This window comes from Saimiri boliviensis, chromosome 1 (assembly GCF_048565385.1).
Source record: "Saimiri boliviensis isolate mSaiBol1 chromosome 1, mSaiBol1.pri, whole genome shotgun sequence".
Lineage (NCBI taxonomy): Eukaryota > Metazoa > Chordata > Mammalia > Primates > Cebidae > Saimiri > Saimiri boliviensis.
This window is the reverse complement of record NC_133449.1, coordinates 165,808,995-165,828,974: the sequence shown is the minus strand read 5'-3', so window position 1 is coordinate 165,828,974 and position 19,980 is coordinate 165,808,995. Positions and strand designations below refer to the sequence as shown.

Genomic DNA, 19,980 nt, shown 5'->3' with positions numbered 1-19,980 from the left:
CCACAACATTCCATGATAAAATAAACCGTGGATGATGTGCAGTCCCCAACATAGTAGCTGTGACTCCACTCCTTTTTCTCCCTTTTGAGAAAGTTTCTAGGAATGCAAATCAGTCAGAGTAAAGCTGGGATAACCACAGATCTGCTGACTTTCACACATTCAACAATTCCATGTAACCAAATTATTTGTAGCAGAACATGCTATTGACCACACCTTACATTGTTGTTGGCATGCTGGCTGAGATGTGTTGTTGTTCCAGACATGGTTGGGTGGCATTCATTCGTTAAATCATTCATTCATGTATCAACTACTTTTTGAGCATTAACGGCGTGTCAAGAGCTTGTACTATGGGCACTGGGAGAAGTGGTAAACAAGACAACCACAGCTTCTGCCCTCAGGAGCTCCAGTCAGGTGGGGAGGCAGACGTGGAGTAAGTGATGTCAAGTGAGCTTACAGCCAGAGAAGTACTGTGTTCTCAAAGACAGCATCACTGCAGGTCCTGGCCTGGTCCACAGGTGTAGCAAGAGTCTCTCCGAAGAGGTCAGGATGAATAAGCAGAGAGAAGAACTCATGAGACTTATACTGAGGCTGGGTGTGGACAGCAGCCCAGGCAGAATGAATGCCCAGGGATGGAGGGAGCCCATTTCCATTGGGTCAGGGCCAGCCCATCCAGAAGGTCAGGGAAGGTGGAGAGTGAGGGGTGAGAGGCAGGGGCCAGACGTGCAGGGCCTGGGGGCTCCAGCCAGGAGATTGATGTTTATCAGGAAAGCATTGTGAAGAATTTTGTGTTGAGGGGAGAAGGGTGATGGGATGGTCAGACTTTTTCTGCAAGAGCACTCAGGTGTTGGGGAATGGGGTGTAGTTGGACAGAGAAAGGTGACAGGCCAGTGTCACCTGTATACAGGCAGGGGAAGGCATTAAGTCCCTCCCAGCCCTATTTCATCAAACCTTGCTGGGTATTTGGAAAGGGGCTAGGGGCTGGGGCAGAACCAACCTATTGCTTCTCAGTGTCCTGTCCCTGTAGCCTGATCTGTTTTTCCTCTCTCCCCTCCCTCCCATCTAGGGGAACCCAACAGGTTAGTTGCGGCCGGTTCTCAAGGGCCAGGACGGGAGCAGACACTGTGGGATACCCACAGGGTCAACACAGGGACACAGGATGTAGAACTAACAGCCACGGAAGCTAGAGGGGCCGTCTTAAGGGACTGACAGTGGTAAGCATGGAGTACAGAGATGCAGGTGCGCAGGGAACGGCAGGACAGTGATTCTCACACGTTGCTGTGCATAAAAAACGCCTGGGGAGCTGATTGCAAGTGCAGACTTGGAGGCCTTCCTAAGGAATGCTGACTCAGCACGTGGGGCTGGCAGGGCAGGAATCTTCATTGTAAGCAGCTTTTTCCTCTCTCCACCCAGGTGATTTTGATCTAGATAACCCAACGGCCTTCCTTTTGAGAGTGCCTCCATGCTGGCTCGCGTCTTGGCCTTAAATCCTCAGTCCCCTCTCCTGCCTCGCACCAGCGTGAGCCTCAAAGCTGATTCCAGCCCCGCGTGAGGACGCGAATGACCACGCTCCCGGCTGGGGGCGGCCGGGCTGCCGGGCAGGCAGCACGCGGCCGCCAGGGGGCGCCAGAGCTCTGGCTCGTGCGCTCGGGCTCCTCCGCCCGCGGACGCCGCGCCCGAGCCAGCGCGCGAGGTAGCGAGCGGAGCACAGCGCTGCGGGCTCACAAAGCGGCCGGACGCGCGGCGGCGGCGGGTGGCAGGAGCGCAGGGGTGCGAGCCGGCGATTAGCCTTCCCGGCGACCGTGCTGTGGGAGCTCGAGCCACTCGGACGCGGGGACCCGGGCCGGCCCCCAAGGTACGTGCCCAGTGGAACCCCGCGCCCCAACTTGGAGTAGTTGGGACCTCCCCGCGGCCGCCTGGGGGGCCGGCAGGGTCAGGGCCCGGGGTTGCCCCCGCGCGCCCCTCTTGCCACCGAGGCCGCAGGGCGCGCGAGGGAGCCTTTCCCTTAGCTGTGGCCGGGGACCCCCAGCTGCAGGCAGCTCCCACCCCGCTTGCCGGAGCTCGGGTGCTGCTGGAACCCTGTTCTCGCCTCCCCTGCTCCAAAGCCGTGTGCACCGTCCGTGGGAGTGCGGCGCGCGGACCCGGGCTCTCCGCTTCTGGGGAGGGGTACCAAGCCCCTGACAGGAGGGGGGCATCTGTGGGGCACTCGGAGAATAGGCGAGAGGGGTCCCCGTAGTTGGACGGCAGCCTTGGATTCGTGACGCAGCCTCCAGGTTCGTAGCTGAGTCCCCCATTCGTGAGAGGGGTCCCTGGGTCTAGACGCGCGACAGGGGCCCCAGGTGCGCGAGCGCTGGCCGTCCCCGCCGCGGGGTCCCTGCCTCCTCGCTGGGCCGGGCTGGGGCGCTAGGACGCCCGGGTGCCCGGGGCTCGCGGCCGCGCGCCCTCCCCGCTCACAGCCCAGCGCTCCCTGCCCCGCAGATGCCTGGGATCGCGGTGTTGGCGGCGGCCGCCGCGGCGTGGTGCTTCCTCCAAGTCGATAGCCGGCACCTGGACGCGGGCCCCAACCACGGCAATTTCCTAGACAATGACCAGTGGCTGAGCACCGTCTCCCAGTACGACCGGGACAAGTACTGGAACCGCTTTCGAGACGTGAGTACCGGCGCCACCCGGCCCTGGGGGTGGGTGGCGGGGCGCGGAGCCTCTCGGAAAGAGGACCCCTGAAGCGGGGTTGCAGGGGCAGGTGCGCATCTCCCGCGGGGACTGGTCGGTCCCTGCTTCCTGGGCATTGTCTTGCCTGAAAGGAACTTTGAAGAACTTCGAGGGCTCCATGCGCTTGCCTGGTACCTGTGGTCCAGGTGTGTGTATTTGTCGGGCTGAGGAAGGTGACTGCACTAAAATACGGCACAGATCACCAGCAGCTGTGCAGAAAGAGGTTCCCTGCGCTTCCGGCTTCTCCTAACCGTGGTGGTAGACTTTGCTTAGCTCCCGAGAAGACCTCCCGGGGCAGCGGTGACTTGGACCATCTCTAGGATGTGTCAGTAGAGTCCCTGCTGGAGAGGTTAGGTCTGGGAGTCCCAGCTGCCTATGGGGGAGTCAGGTGTTGCGTGTGTGTCTGTGGGGGGAGGGGGATTTATGGCAATGGGCCTGATAAAATACAGGGAAGGTGGGGTGGTTTGACCCTCGGAGTCTTGAAACAGGAACAGCTAGCCCGTGCAGTTGATCCCCTGCCCTGAAAGGGACCCTGGGTGGCAGAGCATTGCTCCTCCTTGGGAGCCCTGCGGGTGGAGAAAGCTGCTCCCGGACACCCAGAAGTACACTTGCGGCCGGTTTCTGCCCCAAGGCTGGCTGCCATTCCCCAGGAGTGCCCCAGGGATGTGGGGCAAGAGGTATCTGATGCAGTCTTTCCAGCAGATGGCATCTCCTCTGTTCTGTGGGAGCGGCTGCCAGCTCCTTCAAGGACTGCCCCAGTTGGCCAGGGCCATGCCCTTCCAGGGGACTTGGAATGCCATATTTTATGGTACTTAATGTTAGGAATTCCTGTTTCTGAGAAGCCTTACATATTGTAAAAGTGCCCAAGGAATGAGTAAAAAGAGAAAAGCTTTAATGTTCAAATGCAGTTTCTTTGTTTCTGATCAGTTTTAGGTGTTAAACTAATATTTTTAGCAGCATATATCTTTTTTTAAATGGTAATTTGACCCATGCCACAGACCCTCTTGTTAATGTCGCAGAGCATAGTTTACAGAGACTTTGAGGTGGGGTATGGGTGGAGGTCAGCTTCCTACACTGGACTCCTCTGAGTCCTGCTCCCAGTATCTGTAGGCCTTGCAGGGAGAGAGGATTTGAGAAATTGAATGAATCCCAGGTGTTTCTATGCACCTTCTAAAGAGCACCCTTTCCAGATCCCGATCCAGAGGAGATGCACTCAGAGCCTTGTGTGGGGGCTTATCACTCTCCTCTCTGTTCCTCCTTTTCCTCTTTCTAGTTGAGGTCGGGCTGCTTTTCTTGGAAAGGGGATTTCAAACACATTCAGTGAATAGCCACAGTTATTTGGGGCCTTTTATCAAAAGCGTAATTTCATTAAAATTTTTAATTGGTGCATAGTAACTGTTGGAGTCTTACTTTGCAGTACATAGGCCCCCCACTCTCCTCCCCTACCCCAGTGAGATTCCTGCCACTCATTGCCCCGTTCCTGACCTGCTCCATTAACTGCTCAGGTCTGAGAATCCTGCATTGCTGACCTTTGCCTGTGACTGAAAAAGATGCCCAAACCACGAAGGATTCACCTGGGGCAGAGATAATTTTGCTTTTTGTTTTGTTTTTACCTTTCTGTGGTTCCATTTTAGATAGAGTTGAGGAGCAGGGCAGATGATCGAATCTGCTAGAGGTGGAAGAATTGAGCCAGGATTGGAAGTGAAGGGCCACCTCTGCAGATGCCTTGGTGCTCCTGGCAGCTGGATTGGGATGAAACCCTTGTGCTTGTTGGGTCTTTGGGTTGTGGAAAGGTTTACTGTGCTGCCCTGGCTATTCAAGCTTTTCTAGTCTCAGTGTATTATGAGCATGATATTCTGGATTCCTGCTTAGCTTTAAATTTTTAAAAATTGGGCTTCTCTTCATTTCTCATAATTCTTATGGATGATGGTGACATTTTTAGATCTTTGGATCAGTGTATTTCCATACCTGACTGAGGATGAAACTCACCTGAAATGCTTGTTAAATCACAGCATCTAGGATCTTCCCCTGGAGAAGTACTCTTTAGATTTCTGGGGTGAGTGCTGGGAATCCGTATTTTAAACAAATATACTAGGTTATTCTTATAATGTTTAGGAAATACTCCCTTTAGATAGTGTAAAAATGTCCAAGACACAGCAAAAAGAAAAGCTTTGATGTCCAAATGCACTATTTTGTTGTTTTTGTTTTTGGAGCAGTTTTAGATGTTAAACTAATATTTTTAGCAGCATATATTTTTTAAAAAATGATAATTTAATGCAGTATACCACTAAAACATCTAAAAATGTTCAAAAACATCCCCAACATTTTCAAGCATCACCCATTTTATATGCTTTATGGAGTCACCTGTCACTAACAGTGGCTCAGACATAATTTAATGTCATTAATCTCTTTAAAATGTTGTGGAACTCAGACCAGACACTCTTTTAGGGCAAGTCCTTGGAATAATCACAAAGCCTGAGCCTGGAAACAGGTAGTTAGAAGTTGCTTTCTGTAGAGACTCTCTATTCAGTGGGCAATCAATGAAGCCTCAGCTAGTCTCGCAGTTGCTCAGCCAGCCTGATCATTTTCATTGAGCTAAGCCTTGCTTGAGATTGACAAAGCCTCAGTTTCTTTGCTATTTCTTTAGTTGTTTGTTGAAGATACTAATAACTTTGAAAGGCTGTGTCCCACGATTATCATTTTGATGATTGTCAGTTTTTGAAACTCATTGTGAAAGAAAACTTCTTGCCTTCCTTCTGACTTGTCTCTTTGTTGGACTTGGGGAGGGATATTCAGATGTGATTTTTGAACCTGGGAAACTGAAAGCTAAGGGTTATTGTTAGGGAGTTGATTGTAGCCCTTGGGTGTTGTTGCAGGGCCAACTTTGAAATGAATATGACAGTGGGGTGTGTGCTCCATCTTCCTTGACTCTTGGGTGTGCTGTGACATTGCTAGAGGGGACTTGGCAACCTCTACTTACCATTTTGGAAAGTGTCCTATTGCTCTAGGTGTGTAAATACTTACTATCCCCTTATTTTTAGAAGTAAAGCTTTCAGAATAACACCATGGCTTATTCCCTGGACTTACAGATCCAGGAAAAATAGAACAACATTCAGATAATTGCCCTTAAATGTATTTGTGGTCTATTAGTTTTATCATTATTCTTTTATAAACACTAGCAACTGGGAAGTTTTGGTCAGATGGAGGCCTGGACTTTTGTACACATACAATGTTAAGGAGGTAATGAAGAGGCAGATGTTTGTATTAAGTTTTACAATAATTCTCCATCTTTAGCTGCCATGCATTTAACTCCTTCATGGTTTGAGGTTGAGGAATCAAGATGCCACAACCATTTTCCTAATCTGTCTGCATCTGATTTGGCATTGGCTTTCCATAACCATTACTGTAGGAAGTTTTCCTTTTTTCATCAGTACATTCATTCATTCCAACAAATATTTGCCTACTGTCAGCTAGGCATTGGGTTATAAGAGTGAACAAGATAAATAAATGTAATCTCTTCTTTCATGTAACCTCTTGTTTGCTAGAGGAAATTCTTTAACTTACACTATTATAGACTTCTTATTCTGTTTTAGCAATTTTTTTCTATGAACATAATACAGTCTGGTTGTAACTGAAAGATTAAAACATTACAGAAATAGGTAATAGCTAACATTTATGGAACACTGAGTGTGCCAGACCGTGTTTAAGGTATTTTCCGTATATTATCTCACTTAATATTCATACAGTCCTATGAGAGATGTACTTTTACTATCGTCTCCTATTTTCTGGGAGGTTAAGTCTCTTGATAAAAATTACAGAGCTGAGATGTTGAGGAGCTGGGGCTGGAACCACGCCATCTGACTCTAGGCTCTCACTGTACCACAGCCAATCAGGAGCTGAGTGGATTTGGGGTGCAAGCCTCCACTGATAGCACATTGCAACTTTTTCCTGCTTTATGAATGAGGACAATCCATGAATAACCTTAGGTTAAGACAAAGTGGGATGGGAGGTCAGGTGGACATAGTGTATTGTTGGGATCATGTCAGGGCTTATCGTCTCCTCATAATGAGCTTCTGATTTGATTAAAATAATATTGTTGCTTACACCAAACATGACATTTTCTTTCTTTTGCACACGTGAAACTAGCCCTGACATTTAACTTTAGGATAATTACCTTTAGCAGGCCCGAAGAATCAGAAGTGTTGCCTTGGCTGGCATTTATCTTACTGTGGAGTGACCTGAGTGTGTAATTCTAATAAGAGCACAAGGACCAGCTTCTGTTCTTTTTCATTCTGGTGCATACTCTGTGGGATTTGGTGGTCTCTGTAGCAGAACTGGGGTGGCAGTGAGCATCTGATCTGCTCATTTGATCTTAACATATCAGCTATAATGAGTTTCAAGGGCAAGTGGAGCCTACTGATAAAACAGTGGCTGGCTTAGTCAGTGGGACTGGTGACAAAAGAGGTGGTATGGCTTAGTGGGTCAGTCATTAATCTGTCATCACGGAAACTCAGCCTGTAATCGAGAGTAGCAGAAAATCATTTTGATTAAACAGGTTCGAGGAGGCTTAAATGAGTTTGTGATCCTGACTCTCTTTAATGAACCCACTATCTTAAATCCCCTGTACTAGCTGACCATTGATAGAAATAATTATTTCACAGGATCATTATAAAGGGACAGTTTAAAAGTTGACAGGCCTGAGAGCCTTCGTGTGCCCTTGCCAGAGAAAAGCTAGGTCGTCTTAGATGGCAGAGCTCCTTGCCTGGTTGACCTTCCCAGGCCTCTCCATGGTACTTCAGTACAGAACCATAGTGCTGGGAGGGTAAGTGCTCTCCTGTATTCTGATGAGGCCAGTTTCAAAACTAAGAAGTGACTCCAAATGGATAATGGACCCATAATGCTTGCCTAGAGGAATGGCACCTCATCATTCACTCAACCACTTCATGTTGCTTGAGGAGGCAAAGTAATGTTAGTAATTAAATGTTATATCATCATTTCTTATTGATTTACTCAGTATAATGTGTTTCAAACCAAACACAATATCTAAACACAAATACATTCAAGATGACTACTTTTACTTTTCCTGTGGTGGGGTGACTGCCTGTATTCCTTGGAAAATTCGTAACACCCAGACTTATACTCGGCCTTCTCTCTCCAGGTGAGATAATTACAAACAAAAGAAATTTCCCATAAGAGATTAAATAATTCACTTAAGGTTACAAGTATTTGAACATCACATTTCATTCAGCATGAGATGTCTCCAGTGGTTAAGATACTCCATTTTAATGAACTGTCAAGGAGGAAGAGAGTGCCCAGTTCAAGAGTTTAATAGACCTTGGCATAAAGCTGGAATTCCAAAGGGCTACACCCTCTGTGTAGAGGTAAACAAGAAACAAACTCACCCTGAAGGGAAGGGCTGCAGCAAGGCAACTTGCCTGTCTCTACCTTCCGTTGGTGGATGGAGAGAAAAGATACGCTCCAAGCAACTGAGCAGGCTGTCACTCTCGCAGATTTCTGGTCTAAATGCACACTACTATTGTGCCTTCCCCCCGTAAAAAAAACTTATTCACAGTTCATTTAACTTAGAGTTAAATCTCAGATTATCATCTCTGAGCCTCTGACTCATCATTTGTTAGGAAGTAATAGTAATATTCTCTTGGTGAAACTCTAGATTGCAAGTGACTGAAATGTGGTCCAGGCTGGCTTGATGGAAGAGAAAACATATTCACTTGTATAACTATAACTAAAAATTCCAATAAGCCATGGTTTAATGTAAGGCTGGATCCAGGGGCTCAAGTTAGATGGTAGGACTAGGAGGGGTTTGTGTGTGTCTCACGCTGCCTTCCTGCTCCCCATCTTTGGGCTTTGTTTCTCCTATGTTGGTTTTGTGCTCAGGCTGTTTAGTTCCATGTAGTGGCTCATAGCAACTGCAAATTTGCATCATCATAGAGTTTTCATGTTCTCAGTAGTGCCAACAAAAGTTCCAGAACTGAGACTTGCCAGATTTCCCGGTGTTAGGCACCCATTCCTCCGCCAATTACTTTGGCTAAGTTGGTAGAATATGCGGATTGTCCGGGCCTGGGTTATGTGTCAGGGCTGGGGCCTAGGACTAGAGGGGCAGAGGAGGTTTCATTGGATTCCAATGTTGATGGATGGGAGAAGGGTAGTTTTTCAAGGGGAAATGACTGCCTGATGGGGAAATGGCTGCCTGATGGGCACATGTCAACATATGTCCACTGTATTGACCAAGCTTATGGATTTCGCATGAAGAGTAAATTGGTTAATGCAGGTGAACTCTTAGCATGGCATCTGGCATCATAAATAGTAAGTAGAGGCTATTCTTTTTATGAATTGTAACAATTCCTATAGCACTTTTAGGCAGCATTCCTTGATTTATAGTTGTATGTATCTATATTTTAACTTATTTAATAGTTGGATGCCTGCTGAAGTCTTGTTATGCCTCTTACACAGCAGGTGGCCAATAAGCATTTTGTTGGGCTTGAATTGCCTCCTGAGCAAACCTCTTGGATGAACCTGAGGAAGGAAAGCTTTTAGGAGCATACTAGGCACATGTGTTTATAGTCTGAGAGGTGGAAATTCTGGGGGTCACACATATTGGAAAAAACTTTAAGTCTAACTCCTGTCTCTAAACTGGGACCTTGCTGCTACCATCGTATATGGCTTGGTGTCCTCGAGACCTTTACCACAGAGCCCCACTCAGAAAGCTGCTCATTGAATGTTGGTACGAATGAATGGTTGAGTGTGCTGTCCCAGACCAGAACTTTCCACATTTCTGGCAAGTGGAGAGGGCTGTCATTGCAGAGTGAGTCATACTAGCTTTGAATGTGTATGTCTCACTCTATTAGTAATTGACAATGACGATGGATACTAACAAATGCAGTGCTGTTGAGAGGCAGAGGGAACCCAGCAGGAAAACGCAACCCCCCTTGCAATTCCAGCACAATCTCTGATTCCATGAAAAGCTCTTTGAGACTGAGTCATGTCATGGTGTAAATGCCCACTCTTAACCTGAGATCACCTTCCAGTCTTGCCAAAGCTAAGCTTAGGTCTTTGGCTAGAGCGTCAGTTTCCTCTTCTGTAAAACAGGAACGGTGATACTTGCATTGTGGGGCTTGTTGGGAGGACTGAGTAAGCACGTGGCACAAAATAGGTGCTTGTGATCTTTGAGTGGCTGGTATATCTATTTTAATTTGTATGATCTATAGTCATTTAATTTAACGGAGCTTCTCTTCTGCCTTGTGAGTGTGAGTTGTTGGCACTCAGCTGTAGATGCTGCTTTCTGTCTCTTAGAAACATGTTGGGGGAGTTTGTTCCATGATCCTGAGCCTGTCTTCACTGCATTTCTTGCCAGTCTGGAAGACTGTGTGAGGTTCCATATGGCCTGTTCTTTGTTATTTTCCAGTTGTAGCTCTTGGCACAGAAGACTTTGCCATCATATTTCACGTTTTTGCTGGAATCCCCTCCCCCAAACTGGCAACTCTCATCATGAAGTATCTGGGATGGGGTTTGTGTTCAACTGTGCCTGAAATCCGACTTATGTGAAGGATGCCCCAGGAGCCCCGTGGTGCAACTAAGCACTATCTGGTATCACTTTAATATTAAGCTCTGATCCAGTTGCCTCCAGCCCATCTCAAGAGGTAGAAAGCTCATCTTGTCCTGCAGAGTGGTCCCAGGCAGGCTTTAGGGGCAGCAGGGGATGGAGTCCATTTTGAGACAAATGATCCAACCAGCCTCTGTATTACCATGGTGTTCTCAGCACCCTCTGTACACCTGGTGCCCATAATTTTGTCTTGATTTTGCATCATCTTGGCATCACTATGCTTGGGGAAGTTCTTGCAGGGGCCGGCACATGTTTTTTGGCATTCGGGTGGTCTCCAGGCACCACATTTGGCTTTAGAACCAAAGGAGAATACTCGTAGGATTAGCCAGACCTTTGATCTTTCTCTCCAAAGACCCATTTCTTCAGTTCCAGATCATTTACAGGTCATCAGAGAGCCTATTATTCATTACAGCCCAAGCAGGTTGGCTGTGGCTTAGGAGACACCCAGCAATAACAAATAGTTAATGCAGGTAGGGTAACTTGTTTGCACATAAGATGTTCTTCAAATGCCAGCTATGTGCCAGGCCTCTGCTAGGCGCTGGGTGAAGAAGATAGACAAGTTTGTACCTTCCTGGGGTTTATGGTCTAGTGTGGTAGACAAATAATCACAAGATAATCATTTAGGTTCCTTTGAGAAAAGCACAACAAGGCAGAGGCACTGATGCTCTCAGAACATGTCACGGGAAGAGGGAGGGGGAAGTCATTAACCGTTTTGGATGGGGACTGCTTCCCTGCGAATGGCATTGAAGCTGAGCCCTGCAGGACGACAGCAGGTGAACCAGGTGAGAGGAGGCTGTGGGGAGAGCAGATTTGAGGATCTTGAAGTGGGAAAGACCTTGATGTGTTTCTGTCAGATGTGTTTGCCCTAGGGTTCCCCGAAGTAGCAAGCTCTCTCCTAGTGTATTTAAAAGCACGCTTCCACATTTTCAACTTAACACACATTTGGGGGCAGGGGAATGAGTCAACCGCAAAAAGTGAGGCACACAGATGGCCCAGGTACTTGGGAGGATGGCCTGTAATCTTTCCCCCAGTCTTTGTGGCTCTCTCTGTCATCATCTGCAGCCATCTCTATTGTGTTAACATCCCTCACCCTGGTGCCCGCTCAATCCTTCTCACTCTGGTGTCCGTGGTCCGGAGTTTTTCCTTCCCTCTGTGGTCAAGTGTCCTGGGCTTTAGCACTCTGACAGTTCCCACTGCTGTTTAGAAATAAGAACATCATAGTGTTTCTTGGACAGAATGGTGATCTGTGAAGTTTATATTTTAAAAATGAGACTAGTATACAGGGGCTGCTCCATCCCCTTTTCCTCTTACCTCCTTCCCTTCCTCTGTTGCTTTGAGGCTAAAGATGAAAAGCAAGACTTTCATGCTCAGGGATCAGCTTAGCGGCAGAAACAGACACGCATGCAGCTACTTCAGCGCCACATGGGGAGTGCTGGATAGCATGTGCACCCTCTAGCCCTTGGGTCTGAGTCTGCCCAGCATTCCTATGACAGACATGAGGATAATGGTTTATTTTTGTGGGAGATGAAAGAAGCATTCACAGACTGGTGTTGTGAATTGTTGGGGATTCCTTTAGGAGTAATGCTAAGATCCAAGTTAACTTGATTGGATAGTTTTCCTCATAGTTTTATGAAAATATACCCCCCCAGAGACCCTCTCACTTGATCCTTTAAAACTAACTTTTCTCTGGGGCAAGGGAAGAAGGGAGGACATATTATACAAGGATTTGTAATGATTCCCAAACCCTTCCTGTGTGATCTGGGACACATCACACTACAGAGGGTACCATCAGTGTTCCCCAGAAGAATTATGAGGTGTGTGAGCAGTCATTTATGTGAAGTCTACTGGCGCCTGTGATTGGAGCAGGGAAGCGGAACTTACTGCAGGTGTTCCAGGCAATCTTTGTGCAAATAAAACATGGAGAAAACAAACGTGCAGAGAGCAGAGGCCTCCACTTTCTATTTAGCTGTACTCATTCTGTCCCACTGTGCAGATAGAGTCACACTCTGACTGAGTTCTGAGAAGCCTGACCAAGGCAAAAAGAAAAGACAGCCAGAGTGGTCTGTTAGAGCGGCATTCTCAGACTAACATCTTTACAGTCTTGAGAAATCACTGTCATGGTTTATTTAAAATGCAGATTTCATCCTCCTAGTCCAGAGCATAGTCTTTAGAACAGGCGTCCCCAAACTTTTTACACAGGGGGCCAGTTCACTGTCCCTCAGACCGTTGGAGGGCCACCACATACTGTGCTCCTCTCACTGACCACCAATGAAAGAGGTGCCCGTTCCCAAAGTGCGGCGGGGAGCCGCATAAATGTCGTCAGGAGGCCGCATGCGGCCCGTGGGCGGGCCGTAGTTTGGGGATGCCTGCTTTAGAAGGTCAAAGGTGGCACCCAGGAACCTGCATTTTAAATGAGCAGTCCAGGTGATATATATATATATATATTTTTTTGAGACAGAGTCTTGCTCTGTCGCCTAGAGTGGAGTGCAGTGGTGCGATTTCAGCTCACTGCAACCTCTGCCACCTGGGTTCAAGTAATTCTCTTGCTTCAGCCTCCTGAGTAGTTGAGACTACAGGCATATGCCACCACACCCAGCTAGTTTTTGTATTTTTAGTAGAAATGGGGTTTTACCACATTGACCAGGCTGGTCTCAAACTCCTGACCTCAAGTGATCTGCACCCCTTGGTCTCCCAAAGTGCTGGGATTACAGGCTTGATCCACTGCGCCCAGCCCAGTCTAGGTGATTCTGATGTAGGTAGTTCTCAGGCTATATTTTTAGGAAAATCCTAGAGAATTTTTGCTTACCCCAAGTAGCCAATACCATTTAGCTGCAGTGAATAATAACATTTTAGACAAAATGAGCATTTTATTTTGAAGACTTGGCAATAAATTAATATGAATGCAGTATTTTCCCTTATGCCAACAGGGCTACCATTCACATCAGAAAAAAACGATCTTGTTTTCCAATGTGTGACTCTACATAGGTCTCAGCAACAACTATTGTCATGAGGTATTCCTGGAATGGAGTAACATTTTGGTCTTGATTGGCTGCTAGGGTCTAGGATGCTTGCACACTTGAGCACAGTAGAATTGATGTGGGACCTTCTACATGACAAAATTCCAGGGGATCACCTCAGCAAATCTATCTCCAAAAGGCCTGATTCTAGCTGACTCTGTCCTGACTTTGTATCTTCTCTAACAAAACTGCTATGTTTTCTGCACAGATGAAATGAGGGAAATTGACTCTGGCATTGGCTTTAGTTTATAGTGAAAAGAGTATTGAAACTGAAGTGGTGTTAAGGGTATCTAACAAACAAGGAATGGTGGATGTAATGAAGACTGTGTTTACTCTTGGGCACTGAGATGCAGATACTGATAGTTGGAACCCCAGAGGGAGTCTGAGACATAGGGATTGGACGGTGACATTGCCTGATACTCTTTTTGGTATACGTAGTCAATTCTTTTATTGATTGACCAGACTTCTTTTTTTTTTTTTTGAAAGATCAGAAGGCACACACCCTCCTGCCACCTGCTCCCACCAAAGGACTCATCAAAGTTTAGAAAATTTATGAGCATCAACCAGACTTGGCAGTATTCCTCATTCTGAAGTCATTCTGTACCTACTGAACAAACTCTCAAATGTTCTTTACCCGAACTGGTTGAATTTCCTTTAATTAATGGTAAATTAATAGCACCTAAAATTGATAAAAAAAATATTGCCAAGAGGGAGAAATAGTTAAGTCTATTGGACAGACTTATTGACTATTTGGGGCCTTTCCATTGTTCCATTGTTAGGGGAACAAGGGGAATTTCTGGGTCTTTCCATGCTCATTGGACATGATGATTCCCTTGTGATTTCTGTGGGCATGGTTGGTTGGTATCAGTACTTTCATCTGGCCAAGCCCTCACTTCCTATCCGAGTCAGCCAGACTGGTTGTGGCTCTGGACCTGGTCTGGAGCCTTTGTCCAGCCACCTGGAATGAGGCCTCCATCACTTCCAGTGAACAAAGCGGTCAAATGCTATCCACGGTAAAGATGAAAATAATGTTGTATTCACTGTGGTTAGAGAAATTGTGAGATTTTTACATGCCAGAATTGTTGATTTAAAAATTCCTACTTCAGAAAGACCTTTTCATGTGTGTTTTGGAATATTTTGCTTCTTTCCATGGCCATCTGGTCCTAGATCTTTGCCTTTTTAGAAACCAGATCCTGTTGTACTGATTCAGTAGGTTTTGTTTGTTTATGCATTCATACCAAAGATACTGACCAGGCTACCATCTACCGGGCACTGTGCTATGCACTTAGGATGTAGCAGAGGGGAAACAAACATTCCTGTCCCCTGAACAGGTTGCAGGCTTTCTATTTGAGACAAAGTGAAGAGAAAGAGGTGCTTGGAGGTCAGGGAATCCTGTTGGAGATTTTTCCGCAAAGAAAAGGGCCTATTCTGCAAATGGCCCTGAGCAGTTCTGGTCAGTTGGGCCTCATCCAGAGGCCTTCATTGTCCTTCTTGTGATCCAGGGCCACATCTCTGAATCTTTCTGGTGGTCGGGTCACTTCAGCTTGCCTCAAGTCTTCCTGGAAAACATTAGGCAACCTCTGTTATTTTGCCCAATTTTGTGGGTGCAGACACTGCCAGTAGGCAAACAGGAAGGTGCTGGCCTGTGCAGTCAAGGTGGAGAGTTGAGACATGACAGAACTTGTGTGTGCATAAATGCTGAAGTGTGGCCAGTTTAGCCTTGTCAGGCCTCTTGGTCAAGGGCTGTAGTGCATGGAGAGGTAATTATGGAAAACATGCCCTGTCTTATAGCGGCCCTGGATTGGTAGGGAATGTATTTCATTGGAGCATAGCATGCAGAGCTCAAAAGATACACATTATAAATGTCCCACTTGATGCAGTTTCTCAAAGTGAACACACCCAAACTACCAGACCAGGAGGCAGAATATTACCAGCATCTTTGATGACCATCTCATGCTCCTAGCAGTCATTGACTTTTAACATCATAGATGTGTTTTGCCCATTTTCTTACTTGTATGAATGGAATGAGTATGTACTTTTAAATGTCTGGCTTCTATTTTTGACATTTAATTTTTTATGCTGTGTGTGTGTGTGTGTGTTTATTTTCATTATGGTATAAATATTCCACAATTTATTTACTTGTTCTATTGTTGAGGCACAGTTAGTTTCCAGTTTTTGGTTATTACATAATAGCACTCTCTGAGGCATGCCTTTTGGTGAACCTACATACATATTTTTCTCAGGTACACACCTAGCTATGGGAATCCACTGGTCACCGTAAGAAAGGTGAGTGTTTAACTTAAAGAGATGCAATTAACTGGTTTTCCAAACTGGTTGTGCCAGCTACTCTTTCATTCATATATGAAGGTTCACTGGGAGCAACATTTTTTGTTTCACTGATTGAGAAATTAAAAACAGAAATCCTATAATCTAACTCATACATCCAGCTCAACAAAACTGTATCAATTATGTGTCAGACATTTGCCTACCATTATGAAAATTACATTCCAGTTGAGGGAGGAAAGCAACACTGTTAAAGATACAATGGTTGGTTTTAGGTGCTAGGGACAAAGATACCTTAGTATAGCGGGAATGTAGAAAGGATATATTTATGCTGTAACGGTGGGTCTTCCGTTATTCTTTTGACTTGACGTTGTTCTTTTCCCAATTTAAAGAAAAAGATACTTAAAAAAAAGAAGTTAGACGATACAGAAGAGTGGACTAAGTTACTTCCCTCTGAAATACACTCACATTGAACACTTTTTGGAAAGGGTCTATTTGCCTCCAGTAGACTTTTGAATACTAAAGTTTTTATTTTCATGGTTGATATCATGCTGTTTATATGATTTGGGGCTGTCTTTTCTTATATAACAAAGCATAAACATTTTAGTTTGGTACTATTCTTTGTAAATGACATTTTAATGGTGTATTTGAGTCCACTGAGTGTATATGCCACAGTATACCAAACTAAGGTGTCTATCTGATGGGAGGCAACTGGCTGTTTCCTTTTTTTTTCCTTATTCTAAATAATTGTGTGATGAATATTTTTGGTCATATGAGTCTTTCTCCGTTTACAACTATTTCCTTTTGATATATTCCCAAAAGTAGAAATGCTTGGTGTGCCATCACGTGTATTTTAAAGGCCATTAATGTATGTTATCACGTGGTACTGATTCTACCCCTGGAACTGTAGAATATGTGTTTTACTGCAAACTTGCCAGCGATGGGTATCAGTGAATGTTGGTAAAGAAGAAGAATTTGATGGAAACATGGCATGCCAGGTTATGTGCAAGTACTAAATCAGCACAGGTAAAGTTAGGCATGATCATCAGAGTCCCAATTGGGAGGACAGTTTTTCGGCTCCCCCTTCAGTTTTGTCAGGGAAACAGGTGTGAAAGCCCACAGCTCAGCAGAAGCTGCTGCCCTTCCTCATGCTTGTGCCTAGCCTTGGGAATGCTTTGTAGAGCCTATTCTCCGAAGAGCCCTTTGAACTGGTTGTGGGGATATTAACAAATCCCAGCCTTGTTCCTAATTAGGAGCAGGAGCAGGTGCTCCAAGCTGGATTTTAAGTGAGATTGCTGCTGACCGATGCCCTGCTGCTGGTGCAATGTATGGCTGTTTTAATGCCCTTGTGGTGGAGGAGTGAGAGAAGATCATTAAAACCCAAGTCCATTCCCGCCACAGCGGTAAAGTGGTTTTTCCTGTCGAATACAGACAAGGCTTGGGCCTACATCTCAGCCTTCATTTGTGTTCAAGACATCTACTTGATTTTCATTACCCAATATTTCCTCCCACTGCAGGCTTGCCTGGTGCACTCACCTCAGAGAGCAGGCAGGGAGAAGGGCTTCCCCAGATGCTGTCTCAGCATCATGAATGAGACAGAAAACACAACAGTTCTCAACAGTCTGTGTTAGCTCTTTGGAAGCTCTCTGCCAGCCTAGAGCAGTGATTCCCAGCCACAAGATTTTGCCCCAGAAGACTCTTGGCCCTGTCTGGAGACATTTTTGGTGCCATACTGGGTCGAGAGTGTGCTACTGGCATCTAGTGATTAAAATCCACAGGTGCTAAACATCCTACAGTGAACATGGCAGCCTCCCTCCAACCCCAAAATAATTGTCACTAGGGTCAAGGTTGAGAAATATTGGCTTAGAGATATGGTTGCTCCTTTTATCATAATTTTTTAATATGAGATAATGGCTGAGATAAGAGTGCTGTTCATTTGAGAAATACGTGTGCCAGGTGCTCTCCTAGGTTTTGGGACACAGTTCTGAACAAAACAGACAATGTTCCCTGCCCTTGTGGAGCTTACATTCTAGGGAATAGGGCTTTTCTTGGTTCTGATGTTTGACCTTTCCAGAGCCAAGGGAAGGGAGGGCTGACTGAACAAATACATTGCTTTTTATTTTTTGTTTTTTTGAGATGCGATCTTGCTCTTGTTGCCCAGGCTGAAGAGTAATGGCGTGATCTTGCCTCACTGCAACCTCTGCCTCCCAGATTCCAGTGATCCTCCTGCCCCAGCTTCCAAGTAGCTGGGATTACAGGTGCCCACCACTATGCCCAACTAATTTTTGTATTTTTAGTGGAGACGGAGTTTCACCGTGTTAGTCAGGCTGGTCTTGAACTCCTAACCTCAGGCAGTCTGCCCGCTTTGGCCTCCCAAAGTGCTGGGATTACAGGTGTAAGCCGCTGAGCCTGGCCTAAGTACATTACTTTTTATATCTCAAGGAAGTTTGATAGATTATTACATTCAATCAGGCATGATAAAGACTATGATTTTTACTGTTTTTGCCAAGATAAATGGCCACTGGGAGATGTTGTTTATTTGCCTATGCATTACAGTAAATTGGTTGCACCGTGAATCAGAGAGGCTGTTTGATTTTGTTACCCTGAGGAGTGGGAAAATGCAGCATAACAATATTTCTGTTCCCCAAGAGAAGTAACAGTCTCCAGATGGACAGGCTGAGTATTCTCCCTGAATTCTTGTTTCTCCGCACATCATGGGTGGTATCCGTTATTTCCAACAAGGCGAACTTTGTTCACAGCTTGCTTCTTTCTCATCTGCTGCATGGCAAATTTCAGTGACCCACACCCCTGAATAGCAGTGACAGCCAGTGCCACACAGCTGGGTATTAGGGAACGTGTTCCTTACCCTGGTTCCCATTTGGCCAGTTTGAGGCACACCTGGATTGTAAACTCCTTAATTCCAGGCCTTGGTTCCTGTATTGTGGCATCTTGAAGCCTCTCTAGATGGTCAATATACATTTGAGGCTGTGCTGGGGTAGCATCTTCTCTTTCCCTGTATAATTCTAGTTTCTCTGGCGTGGGGGTGGGAAAGGGGACATGATTGATAACAAAGTGATCAAGCCCACCAGCCTCTGAGAGGATGTCTGATCATATCTTTACTTCTGATCAAGTCATCTGTGAGTCCACATCAAGTCCATAGGATAATGGAGATGGAGAGGTAATGCCTCTGCTCTGTTGGGGTTTTTCTATGGCTGCTGCTCATGGATGTGAAGTTTTAGTCCAGAATTACGGGCTGTACCATGTGGCCCATTCCCATGACTGGCAGAGAGTGTTCCCCTTGGCATTTTCTGCAGTTTTTCCCTTCCTTCCCCCATTCTTTATTCTGTATCCCTCCCTAAATCCTCCCAATTTCCATCCCTGACAATCCAGTATGGGTTGCTCTCTCTCTCCTGGCTGGTCACTTGCCAGGTGAAGATCAGATGTCTTAGGGATGGGTAGGAGTATGGGAGAAAAGGTCTTTTGAGTCCAGTCTGAAAGGCCCCTTTCCCTTTAAATATTAACTTCCTGCCAATGTAAACCCTGAGCAAATTTTTTTCCTCTTTTTTCTTTCTTTCTTTCTTTTTTTTTTTTTTAACCTACGAGTCAATTGACAACTCCTGAGCAATTCTAAGCTAAAGTGTATCTTTCCCCTTTCCCACCGTGAGTGAAAGTCCAAAGTCCCACTGAGCTCTTTGGCATACTTTAGGTGGCCTGGAAGACAGAGAAGAAAACCTGTAATGTCATAACCTGCTCCCTTATCACAACTTGGCAGGGCCCCATCCTTTGAGGTGCTCACGCAGACCTGTCGCTGACATTGCTATTGTGTGACTCTTCAACAAGGAACCCTGACATTCCAGCGAATCTTCTGTAGTAACTTTTTAAGATACTTAAGTTATAGTTTTAAAATTTTACTCTCTCCTCCATTTCCTTCCCCACTGCAGAGTTAGTGTTTATGTGAAATCTACATAAGACTGACCAGCAGAGTGGTTGAGCTTCTGCAGAAAGAACACGGATGTTGATTCATAGGCAAGAAATGCAGTTTGTGTTATACTGGACCAAGGAAGCAGATAATTATTTTCTTTCCATGTTTTTGATCAAGTAAAATTTTAAGTTTGAGAGATGCTAGTTTGTCTTAATTACTAAATACTTGTGTGGTAGGCATGGTACCAGACTCTGGGGTGTGAAATTGAAGACTAAATCTTGGCTCTGAGGAGCTGAGGCTGTACTTGGATAAACAGGTAAATAGTTATAATACAAGGTGACATGAGGGGAAGCATAGGACACCAGGGGGGCCTCAGGGAGGGTCATACAGTCCCAGTGGAGAGGTCAGAGAGGCTTGCAGAGAGAAGGCAT

The 19,980-nt window shown here is 45.9% G+C and overlaps 1 protein-coding gene across 1 annotated transcript in view; it reads left to right on the top strand.

Moving 5' to 3' along the window:
• Positions 1-1,662: 1,662 nt before the first annotated feature.
• SPOCK1 (SPARC (osteonectin), cwcv and kazal like domains proteoglycan 1) overlaps positions 1,663-19,980 on the top strand; it is a 545,496-nt gene continuing 527,178 nt past the window's right edge. The window contains exons 1-2 of the mRNA XM_039469576.2: positions 1,663-1,852; positions 2,476-2,646. Of these exons, the coding sequence (XP_039325510.1) occupies positions 2,476-2,646 (171 nt within the window). The 5' untranslated portion in view covers positions 1,663-1,852. The remainder of the gene's footprint in view (positions 1,853-2,475; positions 2,647-19,980) is intronic.